The 20,070-nt window shown below is 40.9% G+C and overlaps 1 protein-coding gene across 3 annotated transcripts in view; it reads left to right on the top strand.

The window, feature by feature from the left end:
- Positions 1 to 20,070, top strand: part of LOC138262023 (ATP-dependent translocase ABCB1-like) — a 935,493-nt gene that overhangs the window by 837,813 nt on the left and 77,610 nt on the right. For all 3 annotated transcript variants that reach the window (XM_069211682.1, XM_069211683.1, XM_069211684.1), the window contains one exon: positions 12,295 to 12,441. In XM_069211682.1, coding sequence (XP_069067783.1) covers positions 12,295 to 12,441 — 147 coding nt within the window. The remainder of the gene's footprint in view (positions 1 to 12,294; positions 12,442 to 20,070) is intronic.

The following is a 20,070-nucleotide window of genomic DNA, read 5'->3' as shown; positions in this document are numbered from 1 at the left end:
TGGCCGGTATCCCGCCACATAATGACACATGGAACCTCACTGCCATTGATGGCGGTAAGGACCACCATGCGCCATGCTGGCAGTCGTTGGCGGGGGCGGATGCTGCTCCACCTTCACTGCCACGTCACTCCCTACACCGCCATGCCTATTATGAAGCAGTTTTAGGCGTGGTGGTGTATGGAGAGGCGGCGATGGCGGCGGAGCAGCTTCCAGGGAGCCCGCTCCCTCCCAGAGCAGCACTGCGGATAAGGTAAGTGCTGTCTGAGAGTGAAGGTGGGGGTGTGTGCGAGTGTGTGAGTGCATGGGAGTGTGCGTGGGTGTCTGTTGGGGGATGTGGGTCTGAGTGCATGTATGCATGTGTACATGTCAGCGAATGGGTGAATGTGGATGTGGGGGGTTGGGGTTTGGGGGGACCTGTATGTAGGGGTGGGCGGTGGGGGATGGTGAGGTTTGGGGTGGGGGGACCTGCATGGGGTTTTGGGGGTGAAGGGTCAAGGGTCAGTTTTTGAGGTTCGGTGGGGTGGGTGCTGTTCTAAGGGCTTGGGGGTGGGGAGGGATAGTGGAAAGGGGGGAGGGGCCAGGCATGTCACATACAGTTGGCAGGAATGATTATTCCTATCACCTGTATGCTTTCCGCCAGGGATCCCCTGGTGGGGTAATTCACCAGGGAATCCCTGGTGGAATAGGGTCTGTGTCCTGGCAGTGGGTGGTAGTGAAATGGCTGCTTTGCAGCCAGTTCACTACTATGTTCAGAATATGGCGGTTTGTGCCACCATGGCATTGGTGGTAATGACCGCCACCGAGAGCATAGCAGTCCAGGCCACCATGTTCATAATGAGGGCCTTTGTGTATACTTAAAAGTAAAAAAAGGTTACAAACAATTAACATAAACAATCCAAACAATAATGTCATCAGTGAAGTCATGCGTGATATAATAAGTGATGTCAATAATTATGTCACTTGTCATGACATCAATGGTGTCACTTGTCTTCATATGCTGAGCAACAAAGTGCTTTGAGTTGTGGTTTAATGAGCGAAATATAACTAACACATTTCAACATGTTTGTGCATTTAATCCAGAAGCAAATCTTTCCTTTTGAAAATGTAGTGGCTCAATTATGAGTCTTTTTCTATAAAGACATTCAAACCATAATTGCATCTTAACTTATGTAAATTACCTTTTACTATTCTACATTTTGGATGTTTCCTACTGGTTACTGACCTGCTAATAATAATAGCAAAAAGAAAGTTCAGTAAACAATGAGTACTATTTTTTTATATTTCAAAGCCTTTTTTCAACCATGTTAGAAAATTGGAAAGACCTGTTGAAAAAATGTCACAATTAAATTTTCTTTAATGTTGCCTTTTCTCAAAGGATTTCCAGACACAACTTGCACATCTGCAAAGCAGATTCCTTTTGAAACTGAAGTTAGTGAAAGCATTTGGTTATTTTCATCATGCTCATCATGTCAGAACAAGATTTTCAGGAGGGAAAAATTAGTTGCTTAGATTAGTTTCTCTTAGTGCAAAGGACGGCAAGGCCATTTATATGTATTTTGACACTATGACACATAGGGCCAGATGTATCAAAGATAAGTTTTGCTTTTCTTAAATAGCGAATTTTAAGAAATCGCTATTTAAGAAATGGAAAATGGGATGTATGAAATTTGCGATTGGGTAATAGCGATTTCTTAAAATTCACAATCACTAATACTGAATCGCAATTAGAGAATGGGACTCCATTCATCCCTATGGGCCTCTAGGCCCATAGGTGCAAAAGGTTTTGCATTTCTCAATTTGCGAATTCCAGATAGGAATTCGGAAAGTAGGTAATGCAAACCCCAGGGTGCTGGGGGCCTAAGCCCCCCTCTGATGCACTACCAAAAAATATTTGCGGACTTGTGAAGCTCACACATGCTCTAGGGGCATGTGTGCGCTACATGTCATTTTAAAAAAAGCATTTATAATGCATTTTTAATAATTGCACATGCTTACCACCAAATTGGATTTGGTGGTAATTGCATTTCCTAAATGCCCACTTCTGATTTCCTATTTCAGAGAATTGTAATTTGCGATTCTCTAAATGGGGTCGCAATTTCAAGGAATCGCTATTTTTGTGATTCCTTAAAATTGCACAGCAAATGCCTTTCATACATCTTGAAAGGATATTTTTTTTTAATGCAAAATTGCTTGATGCTTCTGGCCTATAGAGTGTATACATTTGATTGATGTTTGCCACACCGTCAATTTGAACTTTAAATCTGAGGTCATCCTGTTTTCATTCCAATCTGATTCTTGACCAACATTTTATGTTGTGACATATTAAAAAAAAACTACTTGGGGAATTTTGTTGCTATCCCTACTTGGTTTATAGACACATTTTTGAAAGGGATGCTTAACTTTATTCTGTTATGTTTTTGAGGTTGCCTATTTTTAAATTTTGAATTTATGTTTCAGTACTAGTAAGCATGCATTTTATAATTTCATTAGTAAGCAGACTCAAACTGTGCTTTTTTCATTATAACACACAGTCCAGCAACAATATTCTTGAGGAAAACAGTACAGTGACCCGAAGTAAGGTTGAAACATTTTTGGAATATGAAAATTGTAGTGTATATTTTGCCATCTATAAATATCTGACTGCGTCTAAAACTGTTTATTTCAGCATGGCTTATTTCCATCTGCTTGTATCTAAACAACATTAAGACAAGATACTTCATGAATTCTCTAATTACTAAGTTTATCTGAGGGTTTACTGTGTAGTTTTTCTATGCCAAATTGTGAATACATATTTTTTGCCATTGTTTCAAACTGCCCTTCATTCCTTTGATATACACTAATATTGACTAACTTTTCTAGGTCATCATCTGTTTCAGTGATGTAACTACAGCAGAAACACATCTGTTCGCAAGCATATTTTATTCTTGATTCTTGATGTGAGAAATTGGTTGTGGTTTGACTGAGGTGTAAGCCCTAGTCAACCAGGAGCCACAATCAAAGCAACAGCCACAGTCCCTCGCAAGGTGAACCACAAAGAGTCAATAAATTAACCTTTGCTTAACCCTGGGTAGCTTGGCACAAAAAGCAATAAGGCTTAACTTAGAGTCAATTTATAAAGTATTTATGCATCACACAAACAATAATAAAATGAAAAATCTACAAAAGAAAAATCCCAAACCAATTTAGAAAAATTAAGTCAAGTTAAATTAGATAATTTTAAAAAGTTATTTTACACCAAAATAACAGAACTGCAATCAGTAGAACCAGGGTTATGAATTTCTGAAAGTTTAAGTTTAAAAAAAATGCCTAAAAGTTCAAGCACCAACTGTGGACTGTTAGTCATGCAAGACCAGGTCAAAGTTGAAAGTCAAGGCCAACCATGATAGAGCACGGTTCAGATACAGGAAGTGGATTTGGCCCAGTCAGCGTTTACCTTCGGACTTAGAAAACATTATTGAAGAAAAATGTCCGAGGAGGTAAAGCTCAGTGGAACAAGGCTGCAGGAAATATCAGAGGAGGAAGCTTTGTCATCAGATGCCCTTGAGTCCAAGTTACAGTGAAGACCTCTACTTTCAGACTTAGGGCCAGATGTACAAAGCTTTTTGCTGTTTGCAAATGTCCCAATTCGCAAAATTGGCCTGTTTGCAACTAGAAAAAAGCATTTTTGAAAGTACAAAATCTTGTATTCTTATTCAGTAATAAATTACCGAATTGCAAAATGGGTAGTGATTCGATATTAGGAAGGGCCTGTTCTGTCATCCAGCTATCAGCTGAAGTATAGAGTGCTGCACGGCTCATCTCTTAGCCCTACATTATTTAATATATTGGTAAGCCCACTAACAGAAATTGTATGTTCCTTTGGCTTCAAGATGGTATCTAATGCGTATGACATACAGCTGATTGTTACTCTGTCACTACCTTAAGGGTGACTCATATGTAACAAAAGGAGAGTTTAAGGCTTGCCAAGGTCGTTTTAATGCCAAGTCACCGTGGCAGCGGAACACTGCATTCAGGCTGCAGTGTCAGGCTTGGGACATGTTCTATTGTATTACCTAAGTGGGTGGCACAATAAATGCTGCAGGCCAACTGGTAGTATTTACTTTATAAGCCCTGCACCAATGGTATACCATCTACAAGGGACCTATAAGTAAACAAATATGCCAGTTAGGTTGATGGCAAACACTTTAGCACTGGTTGGCAGTGGTAAAGTGCAAAGAGTCCTACGGTCAACAAAAACAAATGTCAGCCTAAAATTATAGGTATGTGGGCAAGAAGTTAGGGGAAAGACCACCCTAATGCTGACGTCTAACACTTGACAAAGTCACAATGGCCATGCCCTTCTTAAAAATGTTGGTTCCTATTTCCACTATTGCCTCATCCAGCTATGGCATTGTGTTTTATGGATTGTGACTGTAAATGCAAGGCACTGTGAAAACTGCTTCCAATGTACATGTAGATCTTCAAATAATAGAAAATTCACACTAGATCTAGATACATTTTGTGCTTCTTATACATGATAAATCAGAATTAGAAGGATGTAATTACTGAATTTCACTACATAACCCATTGTACCATTTACTAAACCTAACTCAGCGTACAGATGTCTGTGCAGAATAGCTATCATTAACGTATAGGTGAAAAAAGTGAATTCCAAATAAATTGTCGATAGAAATCACAAGAGAAGCAGGCTGGAGCAAACTGTAGCCCTTCTGAGGAAAAAAAAACTAGAAACCCTCTGTAGTGTCAGGCAAGGAGACAGACAGGGGATATATGACAAGCAACCATTTCTCAGGGTAAGTAGCAGATAGGACCTTGTTGAAGCGAGCACACAGCAACAAACAATGGTACGACATAATAGCCAGGGTACCTGGTCTGTAGGGTTTATCCTGGAAATGAGTCAATACCAATAGGATCCAGCTTCCTAAAATAAAAGCCTGGAAGCCTTAAAAAAGGAAGGAGAAAATATTACACAATCACAAACCAAAAGCTGGGAAGGAATGAGGAGAGACATAAGCCCTTCAAATCCATTCATATTAAGGGCAGTAGTGTGTAAGGACTTTTCCTTACTCAAGGAAGCCCAGTCCTGCTGAGTCAGAATAAATGCATGCAAATTTCATGCATGCTAAGAAAGAAGCCAAGCACCAAGAGAAATTGAGGAAGAGGCCAACTGGACAACAGCACCCCGAAGCACAGATTTCCCATGACCTGTCAGAAACCACAGTGCCATTCTGTTGGTCTAGAGAAAACATGGAGACACATTATAAGTACTTTGGAAGGTAGAGAACCTCCCAACCCTGACTCCTTATGCATAGAGTTAGCTTTAGGTGTTTGTGAATTTGCATAATTTGTTTCTGTATGGTTATGAAAAACCTAAGCTAAATTCTGTGAAATTACATGTGATTATGTAAAATGTAAATCTGTAATTTCACAATACATTCCGATGCAAAATGGGTTCTCATGTCAATCACACATTAAACAAAAGGACCCTGAACAACAGTAGTTGTGTTGATCCTGTGCATTCAGAGAATTCAGGGAAAGTTTTAATGACAAATAATGAGTTTGTTGAACTTGTTTTACCATAAATGATGCACAATTAAGCACAGTGGCCTAATGACTTAGTTTTGGGAATTTCATCTAGTTAGTTTCTAAGACTAGTAGCCAGTTTCTGTATCACAGTTTCAATGAGTATTGCAGCTCTCATTTCTTCTACCAGTTTCCTATACTGTCTGCAACTTGTTTCATGGCTTGCATTAATTCATTCTACTTGAACTAAGCCTAACTGTTCACATTTCCTACACTGTCGAAGTTGTTTCTTATTATGTTGTCACTCAATTTTTTTTTAAATGGCAACCCACCTGAGGAATTTTAGTTAGGTCGGTAGGTTTGCTATCCACTCCGATTTGAAATTTCATGCATTGACCTATTAGTACATACATTGCGTTGCATATCTCTATTCTGGTTGCAAAAATATTTTGGATACAAATTTTAATAATTATGGCAAACTCTACAATGTTTGTTTTTTGTTCAGTTTCTTGACAATGACTTTCAAGTTGATTATTAAGTTAATTACTTGTTTTATGGCTAACTCAACCTCTTTCATTGCTACATGTGTTTAATTCTGAATGAGTATCTCACAAAGTGGATTAGCCATTTCTACATTTGAGCTCTGTCTCCCTTTTGTTGTTTCTTTGGCGATTTCCTCATTGACCCTTGCTTCTATTGTTATATCAGCTTCCAGCACCTGGAGGTCATTCTAAGTTGCCGTTATCAGGATACAGAGTCAAAGACCCATTGATAGCCTCTGCCATACCTTAGCTGGTGTACTGGTGAACTGACAATTATGACCAGACACAACAACCAGGAGAAAAACAGGGGAAAGGGATAAGAGAGAAATCCATGACTGGTGTTCACATTCCTAGACTTCCTCTATTTCAAGGGATGGGGCCACTCTGCTTAAAGGTATGAATCTTTGGTTAGATCCGTCCGCTATAAGACACAAGGCAGAAGATCAGTATAGATACCAGCTGAAACAGAACACAGAGATAACAACTCAAACAAGGCTTACTGGTTCTTGCAGCAGATGGTGCTATGACAAGCATGGAGCTGCTGAGGAATGTGACAAAGGCCCCAGGACCCTACTGGGCACCCAGGTGAGACAGATAATACTGAACAAGAAATGGGGGTTAGTAGAATAACAATCAAGAGGACAAACTAACAAGGATACAAAAGAAGGGACCACTGGAACTGAAATCTGATAGTCAGCTTGCTGCCCCTGTGCCATACCCCTTAACCCATTCCCTCCATTGTCTGTGTGTGCCCCTGCCCCCTCCTAGATCCCCTCTGTGCTCTGTTGTGCTGCCCCTGCCCATACTGTCCCTCCCTCTGTGGTCAGCATGATGTCTCTGCTCACTCCCACCTGTCGTTTGTGATCTGCTTGCTACCCCTGCCCATTTTGGTCTGCTCACTGTGGTTGGCTTGCTGCCCCTGCCTTCAATTTGCCATGTGCATGCCCCTGCCATTGCACCTGCCCTCTGTGGTCTGCTGTGTTGCAACTGTCTATTCTGCACTGCTCTGCTCTGCTCTGCTCTGCATGGTGAGCTTCATGCCCACGCTCTGATATCCCCTGTCCTCTGTTGCTCATGTGCATGCTCCTTCACTCTCCCTCCTACCCTCTGTGGTCCATTGTGCCACCACTGCCCCTGCCTCTGCTTGCCCTTATTTTAGCTTTCTTGATCACTAACCATTATTTATATGACAAAAGAATCCCTTCATTTTTATTAATTTCAAAAGGGCATGCTTTAGGGTTTATAGCTTTGATTCCATCAATATGGCTCCAGGTGGCCAGTTCTTTATTAGAGGACTCTGGGAAACTGCAGTAGAACATTGAGGAGTTAAGTGACAGAATATTCTGGTGTTGAAAGTACATGTTCTAATCTGCATGTCAGCATGTTTCACTGCCACAGATGAAAAGAAAATATACTTGAGAACTCATAGAAAATGAGTTCTATCTTTCGTTTGCTAGAGCATTAACAGTAATTTCTAGCTTTCTAGCTTTGAATCCATTAAGTGGACTTCAAGCGTGCCACACGTCTTACATAAATACAGAATGTTAGCACTCTAGTTGTTTATAAAAGCACTGTGGGAAGCTAAAGTGGGACACAGGGAAGGTAACTGACAGACCGGCTTGTGTTGAAAGTACAAGGTTCAGTCTGCATCTCAACATGTTTTACTTACATAGAAAATACATTTGAGGATGCATAAAAATGTGTCCTAATTTTAGCTTTCCATAACTTCTGTGGCAAAATGAATCCCCTCATTATTTTAATTTCTAATACCAATGCTTTCAATTTTGCTGCTTTGTATGAATCAAAATGGCTTCAAGTGTGCCACACTTTTGTCATAAATACAGAATGTTAGTGTTCTAGGGCCAGATGTACCAAGGGGATTTATCCATTCTGTGTCTATGGGAAAATGTGTTGGTACATATGGCCTCTAGTTATTTATTGGAACACTGTGGGGAGCTGCTGTAGAACACTTCAAACTGAACTGACAGACTGCTAATGCTATTGGAGTACTTTTGTTTTACTCAGAATGTTTTGTGTGTGTGCATGTGTGTGTATATATATATGTATATATATATATATGCAAAAAAGAGAATAGAGAACTCTGGGTAGTTCCCAAGTTTAGGTGGAGAGCAGCTCTAGTAAGGAGCACCCTGCAACACCAGCGACACTCTAGATTTGCTCACCTCAAATGTCTGTTTATCTAGCAAAGTATTTAAGCATTGGATCAGCACAGTGCTATCCACGCCGAGCTAGATAGTGACAAAGTCTTTTGCCATTTATACAGCAAAGTCTTTAAGCGTAGGTTTGACACAGTATCAACCTTGCCGAGCTGTAAAATGACAAAAGCCATTTACCACTCCAGGCACAGTATTACAGCTTAGGACTGATAAAATACCATCCAAGCCAACCTGAAATGAGTAAAAGCAACCCCTGACACGTGTTTCGCTCTCATTAGAGCTCATCAGAGAGGTTTAGCTTTGTCCAGACACAAGGGAGCATTTTTTTACGACGCCCAGACGCCATTTCATGACTCCTGTCTTAGTAAAGACAGGAGTCATGCCCCCTTGCCCAATGGCCATGCCCAGGGGACTTGTGTCCCCTGGGCATGGTCATTGGGCATAGTGGCATGTAGGGGGGCACAAATAAGGCCCCCCTATGCCACCCAAAAAAAATAAAAAAATATAAAAAATTATACTTACCTGAACTTACCTGAATGTCCCTGGGGTGGGTCCCTCCATCCTTGGGTGTCCTCCTGGGGTGGGCAGGGGTGGCAGGGGGGGTCCCTGGGGGCAGGGGAGGGCACCTGTGGGCTCATTTTGAGCCCACAGGCCCCTTAACGCCTACCCTGACCCAGGCGTTAAATAGTGGCACAAATGCGGGGTTTTTTGACCCGCCAACTCCCGGGCGTGAGTATAAATACGACGCATTTGCGTCGCCGTCATTTTTTTAGACGGGAACGCCTTCCTTGCATCTCATTAACGCAAGGAAGGCGTTCACGCAAAAAAATGACACTATTTGCCCATACTTTGGCGCTAGATGGGTCTAACGCCAAAGTATAAATATGGCGTTAGTTTTGCGCCGAATTTGCGTCAAAAAAAACGACGCTAATTCGGCGCAAACGGAGTATAAATACGGGCCTTAGTATCACAGTTTGCCATTTCTGCCAAGGCTGTGTAAAAATAGACTCAACGTTTGCCCGTATCAATGGTATTTAAGTTCTTACAACAAGATATATTTTTTTGTTGTTGGCTGAAAAGCCAGGACTGGCTGTGAGGTGCCATCACAACATGGGGCAGTTGGCATTTGGGAACTTTTGATTGCCTGTATTTTGTGACAGTGGAAACACCAGTGCCCCGAGTGATGACTGTTTTGATTTGACATTCTCATTTGTGTTAACAAAGGAACACCCATTTGTTATTTATCTGCCAATGTATAAGGCATGACTACTTCATGCGTGAAAAGCAAATTGTATAATAAGGGTAACTTTAGAGACTTTTATCCACCTGAAAATGAGTAAATCCACAGATCAAATGGAAAAATACGTTTAAAAAAAAAAAAAAAACCTGAATCTAGGACACACCCTAGCTTTAAAGGGTATGAACTTATAGACGCTTTGAGGCTTTTCCTTTGTTCATAAATAGAACCAGTAGCCTGTGACAAGCTTCTCACGTCGCTGCCGTTGAACATGTTCCCCTGATGAATAACCACTGGCCCCTCCACACACAATATTATCAACAAACGTCTAAAAAAAATTGGGCAGGCAGCAGCAATGACATCAAGGAAAGGCAGCAGCGAGGGTTTCTATTTGTTTTTGTCACTGGTGTTTTCTTCCCGCCTTTACTCAGGGCCAGTGGCTATAATTGCTGTGTCTGGGCAAATCTGTAGGAATGCTGTTCAAGTAACAATTAGTATAGAGGCCATGACCTATACATTTCGAGAAACGGCTAAGAGGATTTCATGTGCCTGAGCCATCCTTTCTAATGAAGAAAAATATCACACCGGAATGGACCTAGAGTGTTATCAAAGCAACTTAATTTCACCTGGGAGTGATTTGTAGACCCCGATAATCTATAGCGAGCAAACAGGAAACTAGAAAGGATTGTGGCTGATGTGAAAGGCAAACTGAAACTGGAGGAGGAGTCATCACACTGTAACAGGAGGAAGCGTGACGTAATGGGAAGGCCAACAAAAATGTTCACTTAGTGAAATCGCAGGGGGGAACAAAGCACACAAAGAAAGAACATTTCTCGAAATGCATTGATAAAAATGAAGCATTTAAAGCAAGCACAACAAAAAATTAATAGCAAGAGTGGGCGTGGTTAAAAGCCCACAGAAAGATTACAACAGACCAGAGTGCTTGCATGCTCGACTCTAAAAATGGGGGTGACCATGGCCAAAAGGATGACTTTTTCCCAAAATGTGGCAAGAAGGGGGAGTTTCTGGAAAATGGGCAATACTCATTACTAAATGGAAGGGGTTTGGGGAGCAGCAAAGAGTGCTTATGGGAGGGTTAAAGAGAGGTTTAGAGAGGGACATGTATCTATCCACAAAAGAGTAATGGCCTCATCACGACTTTTTCGCCCAGTGCAGCACCACTTTCCCTGCACCCTTTCGCATCCCTCTAATGCTACCATGTGCGCGCCATATCTAAGATACGGCACACCATGGCGGTAGTTAGGGGAATTAGCTTCAACATTTTTGCCGCTAGTTCAGAGCTTTGCAGGATTAGCGTAAAAAATGTTGATGCTAATCCTGCAAAGCCCAGTGAGGCCCATTGTAATCAATGATGTGTCTCTTTTTAATGCTTGCTCTGAGCAGACATTAAAAGTGCAGAGAGAAAAGACGCTAAGAAATATCTTATATTTCTTTATGCAATTTCTTTTCCCCCTGCCGCCCCATGGGGGAATGCCCCCTTTGCATACATTATGCCTGGCGCAGGCATAATGTAGTGCAAAGGGTTTCAAAGTGGCACAATGCATGCATTGCACTACTTCGTAAATTTGGCGTGGCAATTTTGCTGTTGTTGGGCCACATTAGCGTAAAAAAAAAATGCTAATGTGAAGCAAGGAGGTGCCAAGGGCTCTTAAATCTGCCTCATAGTCTTTTTCTTTTAATTTTTTCTCACCGGGACAAAGTCACCAATCCGATCCTTCCTCCCTGGAGCCCTCTTTAGATACGCGTCATAGGAGGCCATGTGAAGAATTCTAACTTTGGACTTATATGATTTTTTAGCACAGAAATCTTCTTCCGGGCTAAAGTTGACATTGGATCCGACGTCCCTGGAGCCCTCCTTGGATATGCCGCATGAGAAGCCCCGGTCAACTTGTTCAGACGTTGTCACTTTTTTGGAGCTTTTTCTCTCTGAAGTCTGACGACCCTCCACAGGCGCTTTTTCTAAAAACTCACCAATCTTCACCAAACTTCTGGATCTTCTTCCAGAAGGTCTTTGAAGGTAATTTGAGAGTCCACAGCGCACCTCAAGGTTTCAAAAGCTCTGAGTTGCTCCTTGAGGGTTAGGACTCCAACTCCCAGAATGCACCTGGTTCAAATCCAAAAATGACCACTAGCCAGTTTCTTCAGGTTTGGATGCATGGGACTCTGGGCAGCTATTTTATACCTGTAGCAAACAGGGTGTGAGAAAACGGTGCTGATTTCAGAGGCCCCTTAACTTTTTGCCCACATTTTCACTTTTTGCTGGTGTTTTCCTGATTGTGCTCTGGGTATTGCTGACCAATCCCAGGGCCTGTGCCCTCTGTAAATTGAGTAAGAAAATTAGACTAATTATAATTGGCTATGTCAGCCTACCTATAAGTCCTAGTCTATGGGAGGCCATGTAGCTTTAGGGACTTAGTGAAAAATAGGGGCAAAAAGTTAGGGGGCTTCCTGCAATCAGCCCAGTTTTCTCACAAAGATCATAATTCTTCACACTAGTGAGGGGTCAGCCAATGACAATACTATAAGAAGACTGAAAAGTATTGTACATGAATATATTACAGACTTATTTTATGCAGAATAATTCATAACTGAACATGGAAGGATCATGCTTATTGGAATCTTCTAATTTCAGGATATTAGCCTATTAAAGATATTGCTAACTGTGAGTAGCTGTGATCCAGCTATAATGTTCTCATTGTCAAAATGCAAAGCAATTTCACCTTACAATTTGTGTACAGCTATCTGTTATTTAGTAATAAATGATACTTTTGATTCTTTCTCTTCCAAAATGTAGAAATACAACACACATGTTGGAGATAAAGGAGCCCAGCTCTCTGGAGGACAGAAACAAAGGATTGCAATTGCTCGAGCTCTTGTACGAAAGCCCAAAGTGCTGCTTCTTGATGAAGCTACCTCTGCCCTCGATACTGAAAGTGAACAGGTTTGTAAAACAACAATACAGACCCATATTGTGCTGACTCCTGTAGAAGATGTGAATATTTGAATGTTTGTCACTGTGGATCTTTGTTATATAATTCAGCTCAGTGACCACAATTCACTTTCAAGTTTTCTCTTAGCAATGTAAATTATGATGACTGAGTAGTATAAGGAAGTGGTTGCATATATTGTATCGAGTCAGGAAACATTGTTTCTAATACATTATCCTCCTCTTGCTTACATAGTTTTTTAAATGTTTTTTCCAATGAAACATAATTTTTTTCCCAAATTTTCTACAATTCTTTGCTATCTTTTTCAATTAATCTCACGATTTTGCAAAGTTTCAGACAGACATACCAAAGTTACATAGAAAAATCTTAGTAAGTATTCACTTTGCAGCCTAGTAGAATGTTAAAACTATGTGAAAAGCTTTCACCAAAGTGAACATTCTAAACCCACAATGAATGAGAAGATTTATCAATTTTTCAAATAAGTTAGTTGCCAAACTTTCTAAAATGACTTCCTCATTGTTTAGATGCATTACTTTTTAATTGGAGCCAATTGGATATTGTTAAAATATTGAGATGTAAATTACAAGAGAGAGAACTGTCCCAAAAAAGTTTGTGATACAAAAATATCATGATGCCAAAATGTTGTAGTCAAGAATGTGACTTTTTCATGTCAGTAAGAAACAGTTTTTTGTTAATATTGTTTTTTATCATATAGTTGTGAAAAATATATATTTTTAAATAATTTAATGTGTTTAAGTTCATATACCAATTTTATATGTTACTATTGTTAGTATAAATGTTATTAATGTATTTAAATATAGTTTGTAATTTTACATGAATTAGAAGTTTTAGTTTAATTGTTTATAGTAATCTATAATGTTGCAGGGGGTTGTTGGGTTTGTAGGGGGTAGGGTTAGAAGTTAATGAAGGAAATATTAGATATTAATTAATGAATTCATTCATTCATTATATTTAAGTAAGTATATGATTGATTATGTGTGTCACGTAATACTAACTTATTATTATACTTATATTTTAGGGGCAGGTTGCTACATATGTAGGAGAATAGGAATGGAAGTTAATTAGGCACTAATTAATTAACAATTCCTTTTTTGTTTATTATTAATTAATCAATTATTAATTATGTAAATTGTGTAATCATTATATATTTTAGTAATATTTTAAGTGTGAGCTTCTGGGTTTGTAGGGTATAGGGTGAGAAGTTAATTAATTACTAAATATCTAATTGATTATTAATTATGTATATTGTGTAATATTGATGTATTCTAATTATATTTTAGTTGTGGGTTGCTTGGTTTACAGGGGTATAGGGTAGGAAGGTAAATAACTAATTTAAAACGATTAATGATTAATGTATAATTAAATATTTAATTGATTAATCATGAATAATTTTGGAAATTGTGTTAACTTATTTGTTTTAGATATACTTTAGGTGTGGAATGCTAGGTTGGTAAAGGGTAGTGAGCTAATTAAGTCAAAATTAAATAACCAATATGTTTGATATTTATATGTGAATATACATATATATGTATCTAAATATATAAATATATATATATATATATAGATATAGATATGTGTGTGTGTGTGTATATATATATGAAAAAAAACAAAAGTTACAGGGACGTTATAGTTAGGTTCTGAATTTACTCGTACAAAACCATAGAAATTCAGCAGTTATAGTTAAAGGTCTTTCAAGTAACTGTAACTCGCGCCCTAAGGTAACTATAACTTGCGTCCTAGCCATGCACAGTTTTCTTATTCATAATGTTATTGCAAACATTGAAGTGATATCAAAGATGCCATACAAGATCTCACCAATTATATAATATGTGGAGTAATTAGCTGCGCATAGCAAGGAGCAGGTTATAGTTACCTTAGAGTGCAAGTAATAGTTACTTGAAAAAGCTCTAACTATAAATAATAGGACTTACAGCCTGGGTCTGAAAGGGTACATGAGTGTTTGAGTGGGTGTCAGAGACTCTGAGTGAGTGTATGAGTGAATGCATTAGTGTATGAATGAGTCTGTGGTTTTTCTTTCAAATATTTCCATAATTGCGAATAATGCATGGAAATTCGCACATTTTCAAGAATATCGCACTGTAAAGCAAAATTATAATAAACCTATAATTTGCCCCTAAAACGGACCTTTATCACTCCCCTGGGGTCGGTGTATCTCCATCATGACCCCTTATGCCACTTTTAGTTAGAATTTTCACCCCTGGGACGGTATCCCATGAAATAAAAATGACAGTCGCAACTTTCCAGTCAGGTTGCGGTCAGTCAATTACCATGCCTCTTTTTGCACACTTATTCTCGAGAATTCACTAATTGCGCAAATTATTCACAGCCAGAGATGTACACATTTATTTGCCCTTAAATATCTCCTAAACTACTGAATGGATGTACACCAAATAAGAAAAAGCACAATCTGCATAGCGGCAGCTAGCTTTCTGCCAAATTTGGTGTAATTCCGTCCAGTGGTTCAGGTTGTAGACGTGTTGACACAAGGTTTTTTGAGCCCCGAAACTTCCAGTGTGCAACAGGATTCACCGGGCCACTTCTTTAAAAATATTTTGAACATTCATCAAACGGTGACAAAGATGTAGGCAAGACAAAAAACGTTGTTTCTATGGAAACAGGGTCATAGCTATAACTGCCTAGGGGTGACCGCCACCAGGTAAGATATATATATATATATATATATATATATATATATATATATACATACATATATATAAAATATAACCCCTCCAAAGTCTAATGATTTCACTACTGTTGGAGAGAGAATAGTAAATTTAACCCCTCCAATGTCAAACCCTTTCCCTACACTTTTACAGAATGGAGTAGGAATAGTAAATCTTACCTCAATTAAGTACAATGCTTTCCCTACTTTGCATAGACTGAAATGGTATTAATAAATGTAACTCCTCTGAAGTCTAACACTTTCCCTACTGGTGAACAGAAGAGAGTGGGAATATTAAATTTAACCCCACCTAATTCTGATGCTTTTTCTACTGTTGTGCTGTTTGGTTTTGAAATATTATATTTAAACCATCTGAAGTACATCAGGGCCAGATTTATGGAAATGTGGTGCAGCGTGGTGCTGCGCTAATAGTGGCAGCGCCGGGCTGTGTCACTTCAGAAATGCAGGGATGCGCTGTATTTAAGTGAATACGGCGCACATCTGTGTTTCCCCTTGCGTTGGCACTAAATTCAGCTGCCAGCGCCAACGCAGGCATCCTTGCACAATCGTGCAAGGATGTCTGCGTTGAGGGGTGTGATTGTTTATGTACGGGAAGGTGTCCCTTCCCACACATAAACAATCACTAATGGCACTTTGGCACTTCTGTGTGTGCTGCACAATGCAGCATGTACAGAAGTGCCAAAGAGTTGTTTTGAAATGATTGTTTATGTGCAAGAAGAGACACCTTCCCACACACAATCAATAATTTCTGGCATTTTGCTCTTTCTATGCGTGCTGAAGAATGCAGCACGCATAGAAAAAGCAAAAAAAAAGGAGGAATTAAAGTATTTCTCCTTGTTGCGCCCTGCTAACGCCATCCCCAGGTAAATCTGAGGCAGCGTCAAAATGCAATGGGTGTTTCTGTGGCACGCCCATAGCAACACCCATTGCACGCCCCTTTCACGCACAGTGCTGCATGGGAAGGGGCCGTATTTACAGGGTGACGTTAAGCCACAAATGTAATCACATATATAATGACCTAACAATAAGAAATGATGCTTCCAAATCCTGCCATATTGATGACAAAGTAAGAGTGGCCTGGAGAAGGTGACATGGAATTACTCATTACGCACTAGAAACATATCAATAATGCACACTTCACCAAGCCATGGAGGTAGTACTAATGTTGCTTAGATAAGCTATACTTGTGGCATGGAAAAGGACACTGGAGACATCATGTGCGATACATTAGGGAGAGATGTTCCCAAAATCCACAACACAATGAATCAGCAAACCCCAGGGTAATCACCACTAACGTCTCTTACTCCTCACAATGACATACTCCGAGTGCATCAGTAAAACACTATTAGTCCCTTGGATGTTGGAGAGGCCTAGAGATTTTCAAGTACTTGTTGAAGGCCCTCAACAAGTTGCCCAATTAGGAGCTACATCATTGTCTCCATTACGGTCATGCTGACCCAGATGCCTGTCTGTGGATGAATCCCTGTAACCAGACACATGTGATTTCAATATAAGTGAAAGTCAATCCATGATGCATACCACCAGTCAATTCACAACCCTTACCCATTACACATTAGCAGTGCACTTTGCCACATGCTGCAATATCAAAGGCATAGAAATGCACATTGTGGCTCCAAACCCTAGGCATACCTGTCATGTCCCTTATTGCTACTGCAGTTGTACATGCCAAATGACATACTATGATGCAAGGGGGTATGTGTCTGCCAATAAGCAATGGTGACACACTCATGTATGTGGCACAACATACAATCTACACCCATTGTGAATGTCTTATTTCACACACAGGTTGTCATGCACATATATGTGAGAGAATACAGACATCATCCTATGAACACATGTTGACCATTTATGAGAAAGCAGTGTGCACATTTTAACAAAAGAGTAAGGGACATGTAGGCATCAGAAAATGTTGGCAACAGGGATGAAACATAAATCGTGTCAATGGACATTCCCCGCTAACCAAGGGAAAGTACTGATCTATAGCTGACCCAAAGAGCAATGTAGTGTCTGTCCGATGTATGTTAACCATCTTAACATGACAGACTGCAGTAAGGTACCAGCACCCGTCAAACACTGATGACAGTGGCCTCTGGGTGTCAGATGCCTACATACTCATTTACCCAGACACATGGCTGAGGACAGTGATCCATCACTTATTTACCTTTGGCCTGTAAAATTGAGGAGTAGTGGTCTGTTACATATAAATTACACACACAGTAGTTGATTGATCAATGAACACAGCCATACGTCGTCCCTAGAGAGCAAGTCGTTTGTGGTTTCTCCACAGTTGTGTCCTACGTCCCTGTGCCAATAGGCAAGGCACATCAGTATATAACACATGCCATGTCTACACAAACAGACACTCATCTACTGTGTCACACATGGCTCATCCCTAATTGCCAGGGGAGCTGTCAGAACCTAGCTCATGCACTTGGCAATGTGACAAGCAAGAGTATGCCCTTTACTCACCCCTTTGTATCTGCTGTGCTGCCCGCAAACGCCCATCAATCTCTCGATAGGCCACCGCCAGAATGCAGGTGTTAGAATTGGGGTCTCTAGTTGGAAGTCAGTTTACACCCAGTCCAAGTAGTGACCGTCATCCTAGTCAGGGAAAGGGAGGTGCACAGCTCGTACAACCCCTGCTCACCCCCTTGGTAGCTTGGCACAAGCAGTCAGGCTTATCTCGGAGGCAATGTGTAAAGTATTTGTATAAACACACACAGTGACACAGTGAAAACATCACAAAATGACTCCACCCCAGTTTAGAGAAATAGACAATATTCATCTTAATCAAACAAGACCACAATGAAAAAAATCCAAGATACACAAGCAAAGATATGAATTTTTTAAGCAAAAAGAGTCTTAATCCATAGAAATCAACGGATGCGTTATTTTAGCACAAAGTACCTGGTATGCATAAAAAATAAAGCTGCAGGGTGAGCGTGCATCAGAAACGCAAACAATGCGTCAATTCCTTACTCCCAAATGAGGCCTTGCATTGATTCTTAATTCGCAGGGTAAGGGAAGCGTCGGTTTCTGAACAAGCAGCCTCGGACACGTGCGGTGATGTTGAAGTTTTTGATGCCCAGGGTCGATGTGTCGAAAATTCAGACAGACAGGCTATTCATCGATTCTCTAGCCACGAGGCAGGCGCTGCACTGAATTTTCAGCTACCGGACAGGCGATGTGACGATTTTTCTGATGCGCACACAGTGGTGCATGGATTTTCCCCCTACAGGCTACCAGTTTTGACTTCTAAGGGCACAGGGACTGGATTTTGCACCTCCTAGAAGTCAGGACTCCCAGCAAAAGAGCCCAGGTGCAGGCAGATGAAGCCTTTAATGTCCCTGAGACTTCCTAAAAGGAGGCAAGGTCAGTCCAAGACCTTGGAGAAACTTCACAAGCAGGATACACAGCAAAGTCCAGTCTTTGTCCTATCTAAGTCAGAAACAGCAACTGCAGGCCAACACAGCAAAGCACACACAACAAAGAGGCAGTACTCCTCCACACTGCTCTTCTTGGCAGAGATTACTCTTGATTCAGAAGTGTTCTAAATGTCTGAGGTTTTGGGTCCACTACTTATACTCTTTTCTGCCTTTGAAGTAGGCAAACCTCAAAGGAAAGTCTTTGTAGTGCACAAGACCCTGCCTCTTCCTTGCCCTGCCCCAGCCACACACTAAGGGGTTGGAGACGGTATTATGAGGGGACAGATAGCCCTTTCAAGTGCAGATGACAGCTCCTCCCTCCCCCTCTAGCCCAGGAAGGCTCATCAGGATATGCAGGACACACCTCAGCTCCCTTTGTGTCACTGTCTAGAGTGAATTCACAAACAACCTGTCAGTCTGACCCAGATGTGTATTCAGCAGCCAGGCAGAGGCACAGAATGGTCAAGCAAGAAAATACCCACTTTCTAAAAGTGGCATTTTCAAACTCACAATCTGAAAACCAACTTCACCAAAAGATGTATTTTTCACTTGTGAGTTCGGAGATCCCAAACTCCATGGTCCTCATTACAACCCTGGCAGTCGGTGTTAAAGTGACGGTAATACTGCCAACAGGCCGGCTGTAAAAAAAAACAGAATCACAACTACGTCAGAAACCGCCAAAACATACAGCCACTTTAACATTCCGACCGCCACGGCGGTAGCAACGAACACCGCAGCGGTAACCGCCAACAGCCAGGGGGAAGACAATGTACCGCCCACCCCATTACAACACGTCCATCCGCCAGCTTTTTCTGGGGTGGTACCAACGGCATCAAAAGCACGGCGGAAACAGTACTTGGAAGGGAAACCAGTGACCTCTTGACACTCAAGGAAGAACCAGGATGCCATGGAGCCCGAGCTGCACGTCCTGCCCATGCTGGTGTATCTTCTCATATATCAGGAGTACCAACGGCGGCGACAACGACCACGGTGAGTACAGCACCTAGTAGACAGGGGAGGGGGGAAGGAAAAAGAGAGTGACACACACACGCAACACACAACATCCCCGCCCCCACCCTCACCCCAACACCATACACACAAACACATGCAACAACATTACATATTCATCCCCGTAACCCTCTGGAATAACGTAAGGACAAAAGCAATTGAGTCAAATTAGTGTAATATTAGAAATTTAGAGAAATACGTTCATAAATAAATAAATAAACAGTATGTACAATATATACAAAATGAGGGACAATGTCCACATAAAAATAGTCAGTGGGCCTCTGGGCCATAACACATAGGCCAAGGCCACACTTGACTCCTGGCTCAAAACGGAGAGAACACTGCAGGGGCATCAGGTCGAAAACACACAGGCACCTCAGGGGGACAGGGGAGGGGATGCACCTCAGCCGGAAGATGGTACAACGCCACTACTCCTGGAGGGG

The sequence above is a fragment of the Pleurodeles waltl genome, chromosome 10, assembly GCF_031143425.1.
Source record: "Pleurodeles waltl isolate 20211129_DDA chromosome 10, aPleWal1.hap1.20221129, whole genome shotgun sequence".
NCBI lineage: Eukaryota > Metazoa > Chordata > Amphibia > Caudata > Salamandridae > Pleurodeles > Pleurodeles waltl.
Note: the sequence above shows the minus strand (reverse complement) of the source record. Positions and strands in the feature narration are given on the sequence as shown.